General features: G+C 42.2%; 1 protein-coding gene across 1 annotated transcript in view; it reads right to left on the bottom strand.

Moving 5' to 3' along the window:
- The window catches only part of XKR6 (XK related 6), a 170096-nt gene extending 150641 nt beyond the window's left edge, over positions 1 to 19455 (bottom strand). Inside the window, exon 1 of the mRNA XM_032216790.1 lies at positions 18734 to 19455. Coding sequence (XP_032072681.1) covers positions 18734 to 19455 — 722 coding nt within the window. The remainder of the gene's footprint in view (positions 1 to 18733) is intronic.
- Between the last annotated feature and the right edge of the window lie 987 nt (positions 19456 to 20442).

The following is a 20442-nucleotide window of genomic DNA, read 5'->3' as shown; positions in this document are numbered from 1 at the left end:
CCTCTGATATACGGAAGTGGAGATTCTCATGGAGAATAGCAATAGCACTTAGACTTATATACTGCTTTATAGCTCTCTCTAAGCAGTTACAAAGTCAGCATACTGCCCACAACCATCTGGATCCTCATTTTACTGAGTCAACTTTGAGCCTGGTGAGATTCGATCTGCCAAACTGCTGGCCATTGGTGATCAGCAGAAGTAGCCTGCAATTCTGTGTACTAACCACTTCACAGCTCTTGAATGTAGGTTTCCCCAGCAGATAATGGCAGTTTCATTCTAGCCCAAGCAAAATTCAATTATATGTAACTCTTATCCATTCTTACTTTTCCCATTAACTGACTGATCAACAGATGGCTTACAGCAAATTTATCACTGATTTCAAATAATCATTAATTAGCCAATTTCTTGGGAATAAAGGTCTTCGTCTAAATAAACAAACAGATGAATAAATAAATGTGAGAAAACATGCTATTAATAATTCTGCCCATTCCTAGATTCTAGTCTTGCTAATTTTGATACTTCAGGCTTGAATAGGTGAGTTGAATTTATATATGCAATGGATGGTGGGTTAATGTTTTTATTCATTTTTTCATACATTCATTTATTCATTTAATTTATATAGCCTTACATACATTAGACAGCTTACAATAAAATAGATAAAATATATAGCATAAAAAATAAAAATAAAACACCTAGCAGCCAAGCAACAAAAAACAACTATCAACCCAGCCAGGAGATGGGCTTTGTTGAGCATGGCTTGGACACAAAACCAAGTTTTCAGTACCTTTAGTCTTGTCAAGGTACAATACTAATCTAACCTCAAAGGGATAATGTTCCAAAAGGCTGGAGCTCTTTCTGGGCCCTTCTTTTGGGACCTGCCAGATGACACTCCATAGCCAATAGTACCCAGAGCATATACCTGCTGTCAGATCAGGTTGGATGGGGAGAGATAATTGTGGAGAGATAATTCCATAAGCAACTTGGTTACATTTATCTGAAGCATGTTTTTATTTGGTACTCAGCTCCGCATTATTGAAAATGGATCTGATCCTCTGTCTCTTTCTCTCTTTCACCCAAACCTTTTTCCAAAATAATAATAATAATAATAATAATAATAATAATAATAATAATAATAATAATAATAATACAACTGAAACAGTGAGAAATGTTATTGTATCTCCTTTTACTACAGCTGGCCTTTAAAAAGGGGGAAGAGCAGCAGTAGCCAGTGACAGGACATGTGAGTTGGAAGGAGTGGCCTGGCATCTAAAGCAAACTGAACTTCAGGATCTAAACCAATATTTCTCAATCTGGGCAACTTTAAGATGTGTGGATCTGAGCTCCCCAAATTGCCCAGCCAGTTCCATAGAAGTCCATAGATCTTAAAGTTGCCATGTTTGAGAATGCTGCTCTAGAAGGACAAAACAGAAAGACTGGTGCTAGAAGGAACAAAAGTCTGAACTGGGGGTAGATTGTATTGTATTTCTGAGAACCAGTGTCCCACTGTTCTATTCTGATGATATTTTTAAAATTCTGTTAATATTTTTAGAAATGAAATTAGAGTAGAAGCTGATATAGTATCAGCTGCAAGGGCTTTGGAGTGTCTTGATCAAGAACACCTCCAGGCAATGGCAATAGCAATAGCAGTTAGACTTATATACCGCTTCATAGGGCTTTCAGCCCTCTCTAAGTGGTTTACAGAGTCAGCATATCGCCCCCACAGTCTGGGTCCTCATTTCACCCACCTCGGAAAATGGAAGGCTGAGTCAACCTTGAGCCAGTGAGATTTGAGCCAGTGAGATTTGAACCGCCGAACTGCAGATAGCAGTCAGCTGAAGTGGCCTGCAGTACTGCACTCTAACCACTGCGCCACCTCAGCCAGCAAGTTCTGACAGCTTCTGGAGAACCAGTAGCGAAAATTTTGAGTAGTTTGGAGAACTGGCAAATACCACTTCTGGCTGGCCCCCGGGGTGAGGTGGGATTGGGGGTTTTGCAGTGTCCTTCCCCTGCCACGCCCACCATGCCACACCCATAGAACCAGTAGTAAACACTTTTGAATTTCACTACTGCTCCAGGCCCAAAGAAACACCAAAGAAACTTCTTCAAAAAACAATACAACGCAGTATAACATCTGACCAAAAGGGAAAAAGAGGTAAACTGGGTGGCAAGAAAGATTATCTGGAAGGCAGGAAGGCTAGAGGTAATACCAGTCCCATCAGTTTGCTTTCTGGTAAATGGATAGTGAGTATAGCCTTTTTATAAATTAGTTGCTCCCTTGGCAACCATTTTCTGAAAGTCCTCAAGTGTTCTTAAAATTCTCAGTATGCCCATAAACTCCAAAACTTTGCCTAGGAGTTGGATTATGGGTTCCACCACAAATCCGCGAAGCCCTTATCCGTGGAGACATAAGCGCGAAGAACTAATTCGCGCCATTCTAAGCGCTAAGGAAAAACGCAACCCTAACGAGATGACATAATCGCGGAGGGCAAATCCGCGCATTCCCAAGCACTCAGTACCCTAAACCTAACCCTAAATCTAACCCTAAACCTAACGCTAAACCTAACGCTAAACCTAACCCTAAACCTAACCCTAACCCTAACCCTAACCCTAACCCTTACCTTAATTGAAATCGGCTTTCTGCCGCGGCACCGTTTTAAAGCGCCCTTCTGTTGCCGCGCTATTGGTAGGAACCAAATCCTGGTTTAGCACAATGCATGAACCAGATCATCATGTTAATATGATTTATTTCTGGGGTTTGTTTGCAAATGTAACCATGAAACAAAGAATTGCCCCTTAGCCACAGTCTGTTTGCCCAGATACAGGAATTAATGAGCATGAGTGCCTGTTTGAGTAGGGGTTAACAGTATTGGACTAGAAGCCCAGACACAGTGACTTCTAGTCCTGCTTTGGGCAGGAAGCCAGCTGGGTGACTTTGAGCCAGTTACTCAGCCTTAGGAAGAAGGCAATGACAAACCACATGCAAAAGTTCTGCCAAGGAAACTGCATGCATTTGTCTATGAAGTTGCCAGGAGTCTAGACTGACCAAAGGTACACAGTTATATCAGCCAGGCAATTTAGCTAACAGGAAAAGGCTGAAACTAAGTAAAGCACATGCTTTCTATGCAAAAGATTGTAAACTCTTGTTCTTCATATCAACTGTATGATTAAATAGCTTTTACATTACATGTAGCCTCTGCCCTGGGCCGCTTTCAATCTGTCATGCTATAATTTGGGTTAAATGTAACCACATTCCCTGCAGTTTTGGCTGTTATCTTCATCAGAACGAAATACAATTGATCACCTATCACATAATAAGGCTCAAATACAAAACAGGCAGACAAGCAAACAAGCCTTCAGAAAATGCAGTTTCAAAGCTATTAAACATTAATTTCAACATGGATTTTCACTTTTCAAAGGAAATTCCCTCTCCATATGAATTTGGAAGACACTATTAAGTGATACAGTACCTTCATGCAATCTCTAAGCTGTGCCTTAAAATGTAAACCACATCACACATCTCACATGCACACGGAGATTAATTCATGTTATCCAGATTACAATAAGGACTACAGGTGTCCTGCCTACTTCCAAGAGTAGGCAGGACACCTGTAGGAACTAACTTATTGTCCAGAACGACAATAAGAACTACACGTGTCCAGCCTACTTGCGGGACAGAACTGGGGAGACCCATGTTCAAATCCCCATTCAACTATCAAAGTCAGCTATCATCTGTCATTTTAACTTATTTCAGAGTCTTGGTGTGAAGATAAAATGCAGGCAAGTGGCACAAAAGCTTGAATTCCAAGGGAAAAGGCATGCTGCAATTCAAGTAAATACAAATAAAATAAAGAAATGATTCAACTTCTTTTCCTAAAAGAAATAACAGTTTATATTTGCACTATCTTCTTTACATCAGAGCAGTGGTGGGTTTCAAAATTTTTAGAACCTTTTCTGTCGGTGTGGCTTGCTTTGTGGGAGTGGCTTGCCAGCCATGTGACCGGGTGAGAGTGGCTTACCAGCCATATGACTGGATGGGCATGGCCAACATGTAAAATGTGGTGAAACTCAATAATGCTCTTGATTAGCAACCAAAATGTTGGCTCAGAAACTCTGGCATTTGAAGTACGCAAGTCTTAAAGCTGTCAAGTTACAAGACCCTTGCACCCCTAACCCTTTAGGGGGAAAAAAACCCAGGGGTGTTCAAACCTGACAGCTTTAAGACTTGTGGACTTCAACTCCCAGAATTCCTCCTCCAGTCATGTTGGCTCAGGAACTCTGGCATGGAAGTGTGCAAATCTTAAAGCTGTCAAGTTACAAGACCCTTGCAGCCCTAACCCTTCAGAAAAAAATCCCCAGGAGTGTTCAAAATTGACAGCTTTAAGACTTGTGGACTTCAACTCCCAGAATTCCTCCTCCAGTCATGTTGGCTCAGGAACTCTGGCATTGAAGTGCACAAATCTTAAAGCTGTCAAGTTACAAGACCCTTGCACCCCTAACCCTTTAGAAAAAAACCCAGGAATGTTCAAACTTGACAGCTTTAAGACTTGTGGACTTCAACTCCCAGATTTCCTCCTCTCGCTCTTCATATTGATGTGCGGATGGGTGGGGGGGAGGGAGCTGGAACAGTTCTAAATGGCACTGTAGATTTGTGGAACATCTTCTATAGAAGAGGTTAGAACTGGCAGGAATCCACCCCTGCATAGAGGTATAAAACCCCAGATATATATAGAGGAAGGAAAGGGCAATTCCAGCTATATATCAACCATGTAAGTTTAACAAGTGAGGTAATGAAGGAAGAACCTTAAACACAGCAAAATCTAAAAATGTATCTACATTGAACAAAGAATGCTAGACAGTGTTAACAAGGGGAACAAGCTATTCCTCCTAAAGCCATAAATTCTGATCACACTCCTGGATATCCCTGGTAAGGAATTCACATATGATAGGTGTCTCACACATTCACACACTCAGATTAGTAAATCTAGTCTTAAAGCAAAGATGGGAATGTAGCAAGGGAGAAACTATTAAAACTTGACTTTAGCAATCACGTTTTACTGACATAGTCCTTTATGATGGCACAAGTCAATATACCATCCTGGAGCATTTTGAGATGCTTCTGGAAAAGCATTTCCAACTCTTACAAGTTACTATTTAATTGTTAAAGGAGAATGATAACAGATGCTAAAGCAACCCTCAGACCACTTATTAAAAGTCAGAAAAGTACACCATTTGTCAGCCTGAAGGCCACACTTGATACCCTAATTATATGGTGGTGCTACATTCCCCAAAGTGAATGAGATAGGACATTATGGCACAACTATATTAGATTTGTTTGACACAGAGATGAAATTTCAATTAAAGAGTATCATAGTAAAGTTTTGCATTGAGACTGAAGAGACTTATATTCAAGGTAGCATTCAGCTGTGTGTGGAGGATACTTGATTGATTCTGGGCCACTTACTTTCAGTCCATTCTATCTCCTAGGGTTCCATTTCTATGAAGGAAAAAAAGAGAAGAATTGGAGGAAGGTATGACATGCAACACTGCCTGGCATTACTATCTAGGACACTATTACACCCAGAGATTCACCTGGTCCCCCACCCTGCCCTTCTTTAAGTTAATCTTTAAAATCTAGGTCTGTTCTCAGTCCCTGGGTCAGAATGGATGGTAGACCCCCTGTGGAATATTTTGATTGTTTAACTTATGGTTGTTTTCCTCTGGAATTCATTTTTGATTACATATTCTATTTTTATTGTTTTTCACTGTAAAAAAATATTTGCATGTAGGAAAAAATATAATTAATATGATTATTCACTATGTTTCTTAATTTGTCTCCCTTCTGTCATATAAAAATCACAGATTAGTAATGCATTTTGCACAGGTGCTTAGGATTTACATCCTTAGGATTTATATCCGATGTTTTAGGATACCTGAGCATTGTTGGTCTCTTGTAGTCCTAAGACTTTAAATTATGTAATCCTGATGTAAATAATTAAAGCATTTATGGAAAGTTCAAAGAATTTAATTATGAAATGTGAATCAGGTAAGTTAATTCCAAATGAAATATAGTTCTCAAGCATTTTGAACTACACTTTTGCTTTTGAGCTTAACACCTGTTATAATACAGGTCAACCCCTAATCATCAGGTGATAGTTGGTTATCTCAGCTAAATTTGTAATTTCCTCTATTATGTTACTCATTTGTCCATTCAAGGACATTTCTGCTCTTTCCCCCTGTAACAGTCCCTTAAATGTATTTGTTTCAGTGTAAATAAAATTATTAGGAAATTTGGCATTTTTAATGCCATTTGGAAGTTGGGTAATGCCTAAATCAAAACAACAACAATAATAATAGAAGTTTTTCTACTGATTATCTCTAGAAAGTATGAGAAAGATATAGTCTATTATTCAAATTCTTCCCCCCCCCACGGCCCTACAATGAAAATTGATTTTTTTAAGCCATTGGATAAAAATTTGGTCTGAATTTCATGCCAATGGTGAAATGAATTAAGATAGCTAGTAAGTCCACGGCGGACTCAAGGGTTTAATATCAAATAATGCAGATGGGAGGAGACCTTTTTAGCCATTTGGTCAAATTTCCCATTTGATGCAAAGATTGAAATGATCACCAACAGAGAAGCAGTGCGGTATTGTTGTTAAGAACAGATTCAAACTGTTCGTTTTTCTGAACCTGTTGCTCAGAGCATCAAGGAGCTGAATCACAACACAGCTATTTTGCTGTGGCAACAGTCCCAGTGGAAAGGCCTCCTATATACACACCTGCAGAATCATAGGCTCAAAAAAGGCTTCAAAACAGGCACAGAGAGACTTTCGAAGACAATGGTCTCTACACATAAACAGCATTCAAGTAGGTTCTGGGATGGCTTCTCCAAAGTCGTCTACTGAAAAAGACTTCTCCATGCGCAATTAGTAGTCCACTCAACTCAGACTTCCATCTCCAAGACCGGCAGGCAAAACTCAGGCAAATGGTTCATAGAAAGTGCAGGTAGTGACAAGTGTCCCATTAATCAATAACATCTGGCAATCAGAGCTCCAAAACCTCTCAATATGTAGGCTGCATTTTTGCCAATGATGGCTACTAGCCATCCATGTATAACTAGCTGGCCAAGAAACCTAATTATTTTCCAAAGCAATTCATACTGTTGGCAGCCCTACAGTTTAATTATGCATCTTACTTGGTCCATTGGTACACTATTAAAATTTACACAAGAATGAATAAAAATGCTAAATACTACATAGGAAAATTTTATACTTCTGTCATAAATTTTAGTTAGGAAAATATTTGTTAATGATTTGAAGTGGGAATAAATATTTATTTGGCTCTGTCACAGCAGCATTTTAACAATATGCTGTCGCATTTTAAGAAGGAATCACTTTTCCTTATTCACCCTCTTGAAATCCATTTTATAAACTTCTCATACTGCTTCATTCACTTCCCCCCAATCTCATTATATCTACCAACCATCACCTTGATTTAGTCATATAGGACAATTTTTAACCTTCACCTGCCAGAAATGGACAAATAGACAATCTGAAATTGAATTTCTATCAACCAGACTACTACCACATGTCGGTTGCCATGTTCTTCTTGAAGGGAAGTATGAGGGCTTCAGCTAGCAAAAATTGTTGCAAGTCATCAATTGACAAGGATTACTAACAGAAACCACCTTGTACTAATCCTGATTCAACTACTCTGGATTCTGGGTTGCACCCAGGCCCACTTGAAAGGACTGAATTATTACAGTATCTCTAAAGTCAGGGAAACATTGGGCTCAGTGTTGCCTTTTTTTAAAGGCAACTGGATTTTCTTTTTTTCTCCTTGAAGACATTTCACTTCTCACTCAAGAAGTTTCCTCAGTTCTGACTGAATGATTGAAAATGGAAGGAATTATAGTCCTTGCAGTCAACTGGTGGTTAGCACTCTCCCTGAGAGTCGTTGAGGCCCCTTGGAAGTTTATCTGTGCCCTCACAGTCACCTGGATAGTGCAAATGGGTATGGAACCTTCTGGGAACTTTGAACTGCTGTTGTATCCCTCCCCCTCTGTCTTCAGGGAAAAACAAAGAAAGACCAGTTGCCTTTTGAAAAAGCCCCTTTGGGACAACTATGACCTGGATGACTGAGAATCTCCATAGGTAATTGGGCTCAGCTTTGTTTCTTACAAAATATTTCTTCTCTCTCTCTCTCTCTCTCTCTCTCTCCTCTCTCTCTCTCTCTCTCTCTCTCTCTCTCTCTCTCTCTCTCCCCCCCTCCCTCCCTCCCTCCCTCTCCTCCCTCTCTCTCCCCCCTCTCCCTTTGCTTAGTTCATAATTTATTCCATGTTTCTTAAACAAAATTACATCTGTACAGTAATATATTTTATGCCATAGGTATGCTTCCAGTTGCTCTTCATCTGTAGGTACTGGTAGCTCATGCTGAATACAAATCTCCATAGTAGTTTTGTTTTATATTTACATGTGTACATTTACATGTACAATGAACATTCTTGGATCAGAAAGCAAACTTGAAAAGACAGAAGTGCAAAAAAAAAGAGTCTGGAATACTGTATAATGTATGCATACATTTTAATCTCATCTGCCTAAATAAACCTGTTAATTATTTGCAATCTAATCTCACATGAGAAAACTTCTGCTGAATCAGAGTGAAAGTGCAGCATCTCCTCATCACTGATGAGATGCATATATACTGCATCAGAACATGAAGATTCATTTAATCTTCATAAGTGCTCTACTTTAGGCTCATTCTTGTGGCCATAAACATCTTGCAATAGGGAGTTCCACAAGTTAATACTGCACTGCATGAAAATATATCACTAGTCTTTATAAATCTTTCTGAACATCTGTCAACAAGGAAGAAACAATTTATGGGAAAAGGCAACTGAAAAACTGTACAAGTTTCTGCTTGCCCACATTTAAAGCATAGATAAATTATTTGCTCCTACATTTAAATAACTGGTAAAACAATAAAAGGGAACCAACACATGAACCTGATTTCAATTTGAAGCTGGATTTGAGCACATAAAATGTGTGCATATAAGTTTACAGTTTTTGAACATGAACTTGCACAATTGTTTCCAGTATTGTGCACCAGAATAATAACTAGAAATCTATCTCCAGATAGGCCACAGTGCAATCACATCCAACAAGGATTACATTATATAAACTTGGTTTGTAGCTAAACTTTTTACATTTTTCCAGAAGCAAATTATGACCCACTAGCCTACTTGTGGGTACAACTTAAGCAAAATTTATACTCAACAAAGAAGCTTTTTGTCTCATCCTTAACTGTCCAATACGTGACATGTTCACTTTTGAGGAAAGAAACGCAAAATGGTAACTAAAATCACATAAAAAATCCAAAATATTACAGGTAGACCTCAACTTACGACCCCAAGTGAACCCAAAATCTCTGTTGCTAAATGAGACAATTATTAAGTGAATTTTGCCCCATTATATGACCTTTCTTGCCACAGATGTTAAGTGACCACCCGGCAGGCAGCACCTCCAGGATTACAGGAGAAGACAGTCAACGGTTTTGAAGGTGGAAGAGGGCTTTACGCCCCAATGGCAGATAAAATGGCAGAATCATCTTCTAGGAGAAGGGAAAACTCTGATTACAAACCTTCATTGCCTTGTGGCTATATCCATTACTGGGAAAGACTTCAGGAGTCAACCTTGAGGCAAAATCCAGAGCCGGAGTCCCGGAAGCAGTTCGTGACTATGTACAACCACGTTCTGGTAACTCCTGCTATGCAGCTGGAACCAATCGTATCGGCTCTGCTGTTCCATTGGACTATTTCTGTTCCATTAGACATGGAGAGGGAGGATCTGCTGCTTGGATAACATTCTATCTCCCATATTAATTCACCCAGGCCTTGTGCTCTAGAGAGGACACTCGAGCTTTACCTCTTTCCAGAGCCCGATACCATAGTCTTTTGAGACTGATGGATCCAATGCAATGTTAAGTGAATCACTGCAGTTGTTAAGTTAGTAACATGGTTGTTAAGGGAATCTGGGCTCCCCGTTCACTTTACTTGTAAGAAGGTTGCAAAAGAGGATCCCGTGACCCTGGGAGGCAGCAATGGTCATAAATATGAGTCAGTTGCCAAGCATCTGAATTTTGATCACATGACCATGGGAATGCTGCAATGATTTTAACTGTGAAGAATGGTCTCATGTTACTTTTTTCAGTGCCATTGTAACTTTCAACGGTCTCTAAACAAACTGTTGCAAGTCGAGGACTACCTGTACTGCTTACTGCTTGTAAGAAACTGCTATGCTCATCTTTTTATCCAAAGTGGGCAATCCGAATTCCTAAAGTTGTATGTGATTGCAAGTCCCTTTGCTGCAGTCCCAAAGTCTACCAGAAAGTCCAGTTGCCTCTTGAAAAAGCACCTTTGGGACAACCATGACCTGGATGACTGAGAATCTCCATAGACATCTGCAGTCCCAAGATGCCACCATAACTATGCAGCTGAATTTCAATGCCTGGCTACCAGCAACTGAATATAGTTTCTTAGTGGACTGATACTGAAGCACCTAAAATATGTTACTATGAATCCCCGAGTAGACCAAATATTAGTATCAATCAAAACTCTCAAACTCCCAAGCATACAGAAAAGAGGAAGATTTCTTTTATTTATATTTCTGGCATGTCCCTACCTGCTGTATCTTTGTCCATGCACTATATCTCTTGATTCTCTCCTTCTCTATAGAATAACAAAGTTGGAAGAGACCTTGGAGGTCTTCTAGTCCAACCCCTTGCTCAGGCAGGAAACCTTATACCATTTCAGACAAATGGTTGTCCAATCTCTTCTTAAAAACTTTGTGCCACCTATGTTTGCCTTAACTTTTCTACTTCGGCCTCAGCATACCTACTTCGTTTTGATTTAGCTAGACCATACCACTTCCATGTTCTCCTGCTGAGCAAGATTGGTCCTGAATAAGGGATCTACAACAACTTGCCACAAGACAATTCACTGCAGGACAACAATACTGAATTAATCGTTTCATTCAGTTATCTTTATTATTGGTGACCACATTTTCATTGAAATTATTGTTAATGCTTGTATTCTGGATTGACTTTCTTTATTTTATTATTACTGGCCACAGTTCTGTTGAAATTCATTTAACTTTTGTTTTTGTTGAATTGTCCCAGAGTGAGTTGTCCCATGGCTAGCTGGCTATGGCAAGTTGTCCTATTCCAAAAGCTAAGACAGAATGTAGCACTACCCCAGGGAAAAACACTGGAGAACTGGAGAGCCGAGGTGGCGCAGTGGTTAGGGTGCAGTACTGCAGGCCACTTTAGCTGACTGTGATCTGCAGTTCAGCGGTTCAAATCTCACCGGCTCAAGGTCGACTCAGCCTTCCATCCTTCCAAGGTGGGTGAAATGAGGACCCGGACTGTGGGGGCAAGTTGCTGACTCAATTTGCTAAAAAAAATTGTAAACCACTTAGAGAAGGCTGAAAGCCCTATGAAGCGGTATATAAGTCAAATAAATAAATAAATAAATAAATAAATAACTGAGTAGTCTTGTCATATCACCAGTCTTGAATCACCATTTAATGGCGATTGTTTTCCCATGTTGAAGTAAAAACAATGTTGGTTTGATCTCTTTTTGTACACAGAATTAATTCATGCAGAAGGAGAAGAAATATTTTCCTTACATCAGAAAAGAAAATGACTTGACTCATCCAGCAGTCAGTAGCTCTGCTTCTTCAAACCTAATTCCTTTGGAAAGTATGCTGACAAAATTCCTCCCCTTACTATCTATGTATCCACAAAACCCAAAACAGCACAGGTGCATTCATACATACATTCTCTTGCTTTATTTCACTCCATGTGATTGACCATGGTGCTCTCTTAACTCTACCATAACTTCCTCCTCCTACTTCTATCTCAAACTGGGAAACCTTCACAGTGGTGCTGAATATCCAAATAACTTTTGGTCTCAACAAGTAAGTGTCAATAAGCAAGAAGCAAATGTCCCAATTAGCAATCCAATAAAAATAAGTAGAATTTCCCTTGTGACCTTATGGATTCCATCTTTGTCTAGACTTTGGAGCACTCATTTATAAAATGCCTTAAGTATTTGCATGGGTTTCTTCTATCCATTTTTAAACATACTTGAATGAGTTACACAAGTAAGATAAGCAACACATCTTCAGAGTACTCTACTATAGGATTTTTTAAAAAAAAAACCTTCCAGCATTACAAAAAAAACCTAGAAAGCTTTTTTTGAAAAGTAAAAGCACGTTGAATCAAGAATTGTAGTCATAGTTCTGTGTTCTGTAGTTGAATATGTGTTTGTAAGCAAAAGATCTCAGATTTAGTTAGCATTCCATCTCAGGCTACAAAACACATTTATTTCAACTGTATTTGGATTGATCTTCATTCACATGGTATCTTGCAAAGTTTGGAATCATATCCATTCATTCATGTTCCCTGGAAATGGTGGAAGTTATAGGCCAATGTATTTGAAGATTATCAATCTTGGGAAGCACTACAATTTTTATACAACACTGAGATGGTTCAATTTGATATATACTTCTTGTATTTAAAATTGGCTACAGCTCACCAATAACGAAGCTGAGATTTATGCAAATGATCCCAAATTCAGTTCCTAGGATTTCATGGAAAAGCTGGGAAAAGTTTCTACTTGTATGTAAGAGATTTTTTCAGTCAATGTATAAATATACAAAGTCATCTTTACTAAGGGAAGTTTGCCACAGAGAAGCAGGACACAAAACTGCAAAAACCTGTATATGGTTATTTGAAACAGTTGCTGGTGACCAAAACATGTCCTTGGGATTGAAGCAAAATGATAAAACCATAGGGATAGAAGGGAAACTACAGCCCATCAAATTCAACAGGACCATCATGGGCCAAGGTTGACATCCTGTCTCTCAGCTGTCTCTTTCCATACTTCATCTAAAGTCAACTGAACTCTTCCACTAAGTAGACTGATAGATGAAGTGTCAAGTTGTTTCATGTCTCAGATACACCTGAGTTACAGTATCATTCAGAGCTCATTCCTGAATCTTATTTGCTAGGATTATCTGAGATGTACAACACCCCATTCTTTGCTGCAATCTAATAGTTGCCCAAGAAACTTTAACTAAATCAAGTAGTTGACAAAATTATGGAAAAATCACTTCATGTAATCAGGGTTAGTTTCACAAAATAAAATGTAATTATTTTCAAATTTCTCCAGACACTGTCTGACATGTAGCCAAGATCTTTTCATTTGCATAAATTTGTCCACTCCACTCCAAATGAAATGACTTGCCAAAAGTAAGCAGCCACAATGCTTCAACTGTAGTGAGAAATATTCAGTTGGATTTAGCGCTCACAATTGCTGTGTATGCATTTTGTACCTAAATAAATTTTATTATGACTTTATATGATGGTCTGATTCGCATAGCATTATAAAAGAATAGCTGGATTTCCCATAATATATCAAAATACAAATTATTCAACCTAATTTTAGCCTTGGATGACATGTTGTACAACACCCCCCCCCCTTTTTTTTTAAAGCTAGGTCTTTCCTTAGCCTCATGCAATTAACTTATCAGTGTCAGATAATGGGGAAAAATTCCACTATCATTCTGCTATATTTTTTTTGCATTTGCTGAAACAATAAATAAACTAAGGTCAGATTGGAAGCTTCCATTAGTTTGTCTCCAGCACCATTTAGGTAAGGACACTTTTGAGCAAACTTGACCCTGGGAACTAAATAGATGTGTCCAATTAATTTTTTTGGGCAACAGAATATGGTTTGCCACTATTTTATTCCAAGACATTTTTCAACTTCTCCATCTAGCCTATAGGCCTGGTATCATTTGATGGTTTTTCCACCCAAAAATTAATGAGGTCTTACTCTGTTTAGCTTTTGAGATCAGTCAAGGTCAGGTAGATATTGCCACCTAGTAGGACCACTATTACATATTTTATTTTATTTTATTGTTTCTTCTAATTGATTCCTTTTCAAGAATTTTACAGACCAGAGGACATTTCACAAACATCTTAGTATAAGATCCACATCTATGTTCATTCCTATGAAGGGAAGCCAACTTGATATGGGCCATTTTACAGTAAGTTACTTCCCCCTCCCAATAAATCCTTCCAAATGTAAACATTTCACCAGTCCAACAAGCAATAATTCAGCTTCTGGCATGCTGTCTTGCTGGATTAGTCCCACCATAGCATTCAGGAATAATTCAAATGACGGCCATAACAGCAAGAGGAACAGTGTCATTTATTTATTTATTTATTTATTTATTTATTTATTTATTTATTTATTTATTTATTTATTTATTTATTTATTTATAAAATGTATTAAATGATTCTCACAAAAGGTTGTTGGTGATTAAGTATTTGTTCAATAGACTTTCAACAGCTGTGTGAGGTCCCCAAACAGATGTTGCTGCCCTAATCCTTAAGGAAATCTTTGACATATTTCAATTTTAAATACAAATCCTCATTACAGAGAGCAAGATTTGGCAAAGCCCTTTCTTTGGTAGATCCCACTTGGCTTGAAAGAACATTTAGAGCTTCAGAAATGGGCAAGGGTTAAGTGAGACCCTACCTTTCATCTGCTTTGGCTGAATAAGACCTGTACGGTTCTATTTCTCAAGTACAATCAGTTGCTTCTTTCCATTCCCACTTTTCCCAATGATTTGGCATCTTCCAGTATGCCGGAGATGTTTATTTAGTGACAAAGAGAGTATAAGAACCCCCCCCCCACCCTACCCCTAGAAAATACCCATCTAATTCCCATCTCAATACAGAGCTGCCAAAAGAGATGGGTAAATTGCCAGGCACACATGCATTTTCCTCCAACAGCTGCCTCAGCTTATATGGTTGATATTTCGATGCATAACGGAAGGAGGGAGAGAAATGATTTTTCCATCATTCATGGTACAGGCAAAACTGAAATCTCTTGTTACAACCTTGCCCTGCTTGCATACATCATGTTCTATGCTAGAACATGCACGAGGGAGAGGGAGGGGGAGAAAGGGAGAGGCGGGGGGGAGAGGAGACCGCCTGCCATAAAGCAGTGCAAATGACATTTTGAAAAAGCAAGAAATTTATTCTGTTGCAGTGTATGACTTCACCGGCGTATTTCCCAGGTTGCAGTTTCATACAAGCTACCCACACATGCTTAGGCGGGTGTTTTCCTCCTCTTATTCTCCCCCTCCCTCATCTTTCCTATGTATCTCAATTTTTCCTTGACTGTTTTTCCCCACCAGCATCAAGCCGATATCCCCCCCCCCCTCCCGGCAGCCACTCAAATAGGTTGCCTCCATTTTAAATTGGTTCAAAGCAAATTCCTCAGGAACTGCTTTAACCCTTCCAACTCATTTGAACATCATCTTTCATCAAAGCCTTTGCTCCCTCTCCAACTTCAGAGGAACGAAACTGGCCCAGCCTGTATGCAATTTAACCCCACCTCGCCTGTTTTACCCACATGATTTCACTGAAAAGGGTCTTAATTAAGTGAACGTATCTCTTCACACTCCATTTAATTTCTTCTCCCCCCACTCCCGTCATATTGCAAAGATCCAGTTTATTCCAGTTGCTAATCTCACAAATATATAAATATACCTATTCATACATGTTCAAAGGCACGTGCACACTGTACAAACACACACACACATACACCCATTTCCATCTTCAAAAGGGGATTTTAAATCCTTTCCTTCCTCAAACTTTATTTTATCCTGTTTGATTAGCTTATATAAGCCAATCCACTCTTTTGGATTGATGCCATCCCCAAGGCATCTTATGCACTTTGATGGCTTCACAACAACTTAAGTAAAATACTCGTTCATTTTGGTATCCTGCTGTGAACCCTTTTTGCAAAAACATTCTGGATCGGTCTAGGCACATGTGTGCATGCTTACGGCTGCACATACAGTACATGCAGATCAAGCAGGCTCTTAGGCAGCTAAAGGCTCCCCCCACTGCCTTGTTTCTGCAAAGGCTTCCTCTCTTAGCAAAGGTCTCTCCAGGACACCTTCTGCATCTTTTCCCATAGTTCCTCTCTTGAAAAGAGAAACCAGTGTTATTCTAGAGCTCCCCCTCTGCCAGGCACGGGGATCGACCTTCTTTTCAATATTCTACCTTCAGGAAGCCTGGGTGGGAGGAGGGAGTCTAATGTCATATTCACAATACATCAATTTGTCAACCTCACCATCACCTGATACACGTACATGCATGTATGCATGCATGCATGCATACAGAAAACGATGCATAAATCTTGTGTATTTGACCCAACCCTGAGCTGTTCTTTTTGCCAGTCCCATATGCCTAGCAGATGAAAAGACATTTTTCTGTCATTAAACCATACAGCTTTGGGGAAAGAAGTTCATCAGTGGCTCTACATCACTATCCATTTTATGGTTATGGAAGTAATTGCTTTTCACTTTCAACTCGGTCTTATATTAGGTTAGAAAATTAATCTAGCCACCTCAGGTTTTATGGATCCTTTTAAGGAAGATTGTCCCTACCACCACTCCACTTATTGCTCTTCATTTTTATTTTTAGACGTGCAGATACACTTCTACCCCCACTCTTTCTATCCCTGTCTTCCAGTACTGGGGTCTAGAATTGTCTTCTCCAGTGAAAAATCCTTTGCATCCTTAACTACTGTGCTCATTTATTCAGCAAATCAAATTGTGTTAAATGTGACTTATTCTCAAGGAAGGAACTTTGCATTCTCATCTCTAGTGCTTTCTTGGTAGAGCAGGAAAGACAGAACTTGCTTTTCTCCAACATACTCTAGGACAATTGATTGTCAACAGCTCAATCTAATGTGTTAACTTCTCCTTTATAATGCCTGCCATATGTGTTGGGATTGCAACTCCTGGGCATCATGGCAGTTCCATTCCTAACATATCTGGAGAACACCAATCTGCAGAATATTACATCACTAGGTCTCAGTCTTATCTCAGTTTACATCATCATTGGGACATCCATGCCTACAATTTAAAAAGGTAAGATCTGGTCCCAAATGCACATTTCTGTTAAACATGATCCAGAATGAAAGATTATTGTTCTAGGAGATGTAGTAATAGGATAACTATCTTGATCATCTAAGGAAGAGATGTAGGATGTTCTTCTTAGTTCTCAATTGTAAAGAATTTAAGATTATATTCCCTTAATGCATTTTTTCTATGTTATCTTGTCATGCCAGAGTCTGAAAAACATTCATGTTTTCTACCCCAGATTCATTTTAGCAGAACAAATCCAACAAACAAGGTAATTTTAGAATGTAGTAGGGGGAAACCGAAACATCTGGAGATACCAGGCTGGAGAAAGCTTCTCTAATTCGAAGGGGAGTCCAGGACATCTGGAAGGTACCAGATGAAATAAATCTATTTTAGATGATAACCAGAGAATCTTTTCTGATTAAAATGTAATCCTTGGCCAAATATCTCACTGTTGTGATTTCTTTTTTTGGCCATGCCTTGAGCATCTCAGTTATTCCAGATTGAAATTTCTCTCCTCCATTATAATGTAAGGGCATTCTGCCCACAGGTTTTCTTTGAGGGGATGACTTCAGGTTTTCTACAGGGATGAAAAATATTTTAGGACCAAAAATATTGTGCAAGAGCATAATACTGCTTCTTCAGTTGGGAAATATCCCAACTGCAGTGGCTCATTCTAAGAGGTGATCTTATTAGTTTCCTAAGAGGATGGACAAGATCAGGATGGCCAAGAAAGCTCCCTTTTTTTCTGCAGCACCCTGTTGGCTTGTTTGTGCATATTATGTGTCTGTGGTTCCTTTACCAAAACAGGAACAATACAACTGCATTCTTGGAGGTGACTACAAGTTGTTCCTTTCCATTTGAGGCTTCCCTACCCCAGACTATTTGCTTACATTCTACCCCCCCCCGCCGCCCCCAGAAAGGGAGGGAGGGAGGGAAATACACACACACACACACACACACACACACACACACACACACACACACACACACCATCCAGTAAACGCAAGTTCTCTGGGAATTATGGGGATGAAGTTCAGTAAATCCAAAGAGCTCCAGATTGCACTAAACTGTTCTATTTCTTCAGCCTGTGTACAGAAAGCACACACATGCAATGCTGCTCCCCCAACATACCAGATTTTAAGAGAAATCCTGTCTTGGCCTCAGTGGCTGGCTCTGTGCATCACGCAACTGAGCATTCCCTTACGTCACTTGGCATAAGCTTTTGAATAAGAATATGAGCTTGCCTAGCTCTGTCTGAGATTTGGGAGACTGGAGGCATTCTTCTCCCCCTCCCTGGCCATTCCTGCATATGCATCTTTCTGGAGATATCACCACACTCCTAGGAATCCTCCAGCACAGGGCATCTGGAAAGATTGGCCTGCCTCCCATCCCTCTCCCCCTCCCTCCGCAAAATCTCTGTAGGGAAAACCAGGGCAGACTTTCCAACAACCCCCCCCACCCCAATCTAGAAAAGGGAGCATCTCCCTCCACCTGATAGCCACACTTACAATTCCTCCTTGTAAACTGGGGACGGGGCCTTGCACCTTTCTAGCAGCCATGCATTTCTTGAGTGTACTCAAGTCAGCCTTGGAGGTCACCCTTCCGCCGCCTGGGGCGCGACAGGGCCGTAGAACTCCGTACCCCTTTTCGTTCCTTGCAGGCAGCCCCCCCCCACCGCCCCATTTCCCGCTCTCGTTGCCTTCCTGCCCCTCCCGCCTTACCTCCAGACCTGTCCCATCTGCAGCAGGTGGATAACAGTCTGCCAGATCCAGACGGAAAGCCTGCAGAGGCGCTGTGCGCCGGGAGGGGCGGCGTGATGTCCCGGGCCAGCCCGACGGCCCGCTCCGACCGAGCCCATCATGGGAGGGCCGCGGCTGGTGAGGCCCTGCACGGCTCCCAGGCCTCCGCCGGTGTAGTCTTGCACGAACCATCGGAAGCTGAGGATCTGCACCAGGACCGAAGGCAGGAGGACGAAGGCCAGCGTCAGGCCGCACCACAGGTAGTCCCGCCGGCCGTAGTGGTCCAGGGCCAGCCAGAGGTCGGTGCCCACATCGCCCAACAGCACCAGCAGCGCCAGCACGATCCACAGACAGTCCAGCCACGGCCGCTCCACCGCCAACGCCACGACCGCCGCCGAGGGCGAGGACGGCTGCCCGTCGGCCGGGTCCAGCGGGTCCGTGCCGCCTCCCCGGGCCCCCGAGGCCGACCCCCCGGCCCGGCCCAGCAGGCTCCGCAGGCAGGCGCTCCGGCAGCCCCAATAGCACGATGACGTGTTGCAGCAATGGCAGATGTGCATGGAGCTGCTGCCCCCGGCCTCGTCCCCCGCGCCGCCGCAGCCGCCCGGGCCGGCCGCGGCTGCGGCGGCGTGGTGCGGATGATAGTGCGGGAGGTCGTCCAGGTTGTGCAGCTGCGAGAAGCCGCTGCCGTCCGACTTGGCCGCCATCACCTCCGCCGCCTGCCGCCGCCGCCACCGCCACCACCAGGCTCCCCCCTTGCTGCCCGGCCCGGCAGCCCGCTTCCCGCCCGCCCGCTTCCCGCCGCCCTCCCGTCCGTCCTCCCTTCCTTCTTGCCTGCCCTCCTCCCGCCCGCCCTCCTCCCGCCCTCCACCCGGGCCCCTCCGGCCGCAGGGCTCGGGATGCCCTCCCCACCACCCACCGCCTCCTCCTCCTCCTCCTCCTTTCCCCTCCGCTTCCGGGAGAGGAGGGAGGCGCTAAAGACCAACCGGGGCCCCCATTCCCTCCTCCTCCTTCCAGACCCGCAAGCAGCAGCAGCCGCCGCCGCTGCCGCCGCCGCCGCACAGGAAGGATGGGGCTGGGGGACCCCTAGTGCCAGCGCCGGGAAAGAGCCAGCGCTGCACTGAGGGGGAAGGAGAAGGAGACCACCCCGCACGTCCGCCCACGCCACCGCGGCTGGCATTGAGAGAGGAGGGGGGACACCCTCGCCTGGCTGGCTGGCTGGCTTGGACCAGATCGGCCCGGTCTCCCCCTGCCAAGGTCCAGCATCCCCAGCTCACCCCCGCCCCACTTCCCGAGCACCCTCTCCAGCTTACACAGGCGCTGGTTCAGCTCGGAATCTACCGAACCGGAGGCTTCCTGCAAGCATAGCCTCTATTGCCTGGCTTCCACCTCCATTCCACCTGCACATAGCCCCACGTCCGCTTTTTAGCCTCCATCCGCCATCCTTAGTCTCAGCACAGAGCCCCCTCCCTGAGATGTCCCCATTGCTTCCCTTGGAGGTGATGCGCCTGGGCGACTTTCACGCCTGTGAGCTATGTCACACCTCCGCCTGCCCGCCCTTGTCTTGCCGGACTCGCAGCCTACGACGTTAGTGGGCAAAAATTGCACTGACTCCTTATCATACTAGCCTCTCAGGGCTCAGCTCTTCTGCAGCAAGAGTAGCAACCCCCTGGATTATTATTCCTACTCCTACT

This window comes from Thamnophis elegans, chromosome 4 (assembly GCF_009769535.1).
Source record: "Thamnophis elegans isolate rThaEle1 chromosome 4, rThaEle1.pri, whole genome shotgun sequence".
Taxonomy (NCBI): domain Eukaryota; kingdom Metazoa; phylum Chordata; class Lepidosauria; order Squamata; family Colubridae; genus Thamnophis; species Thamnophis elegans.
This window is presented reverse-complemented; position numbering and strand designations above follow the sequence as displayed.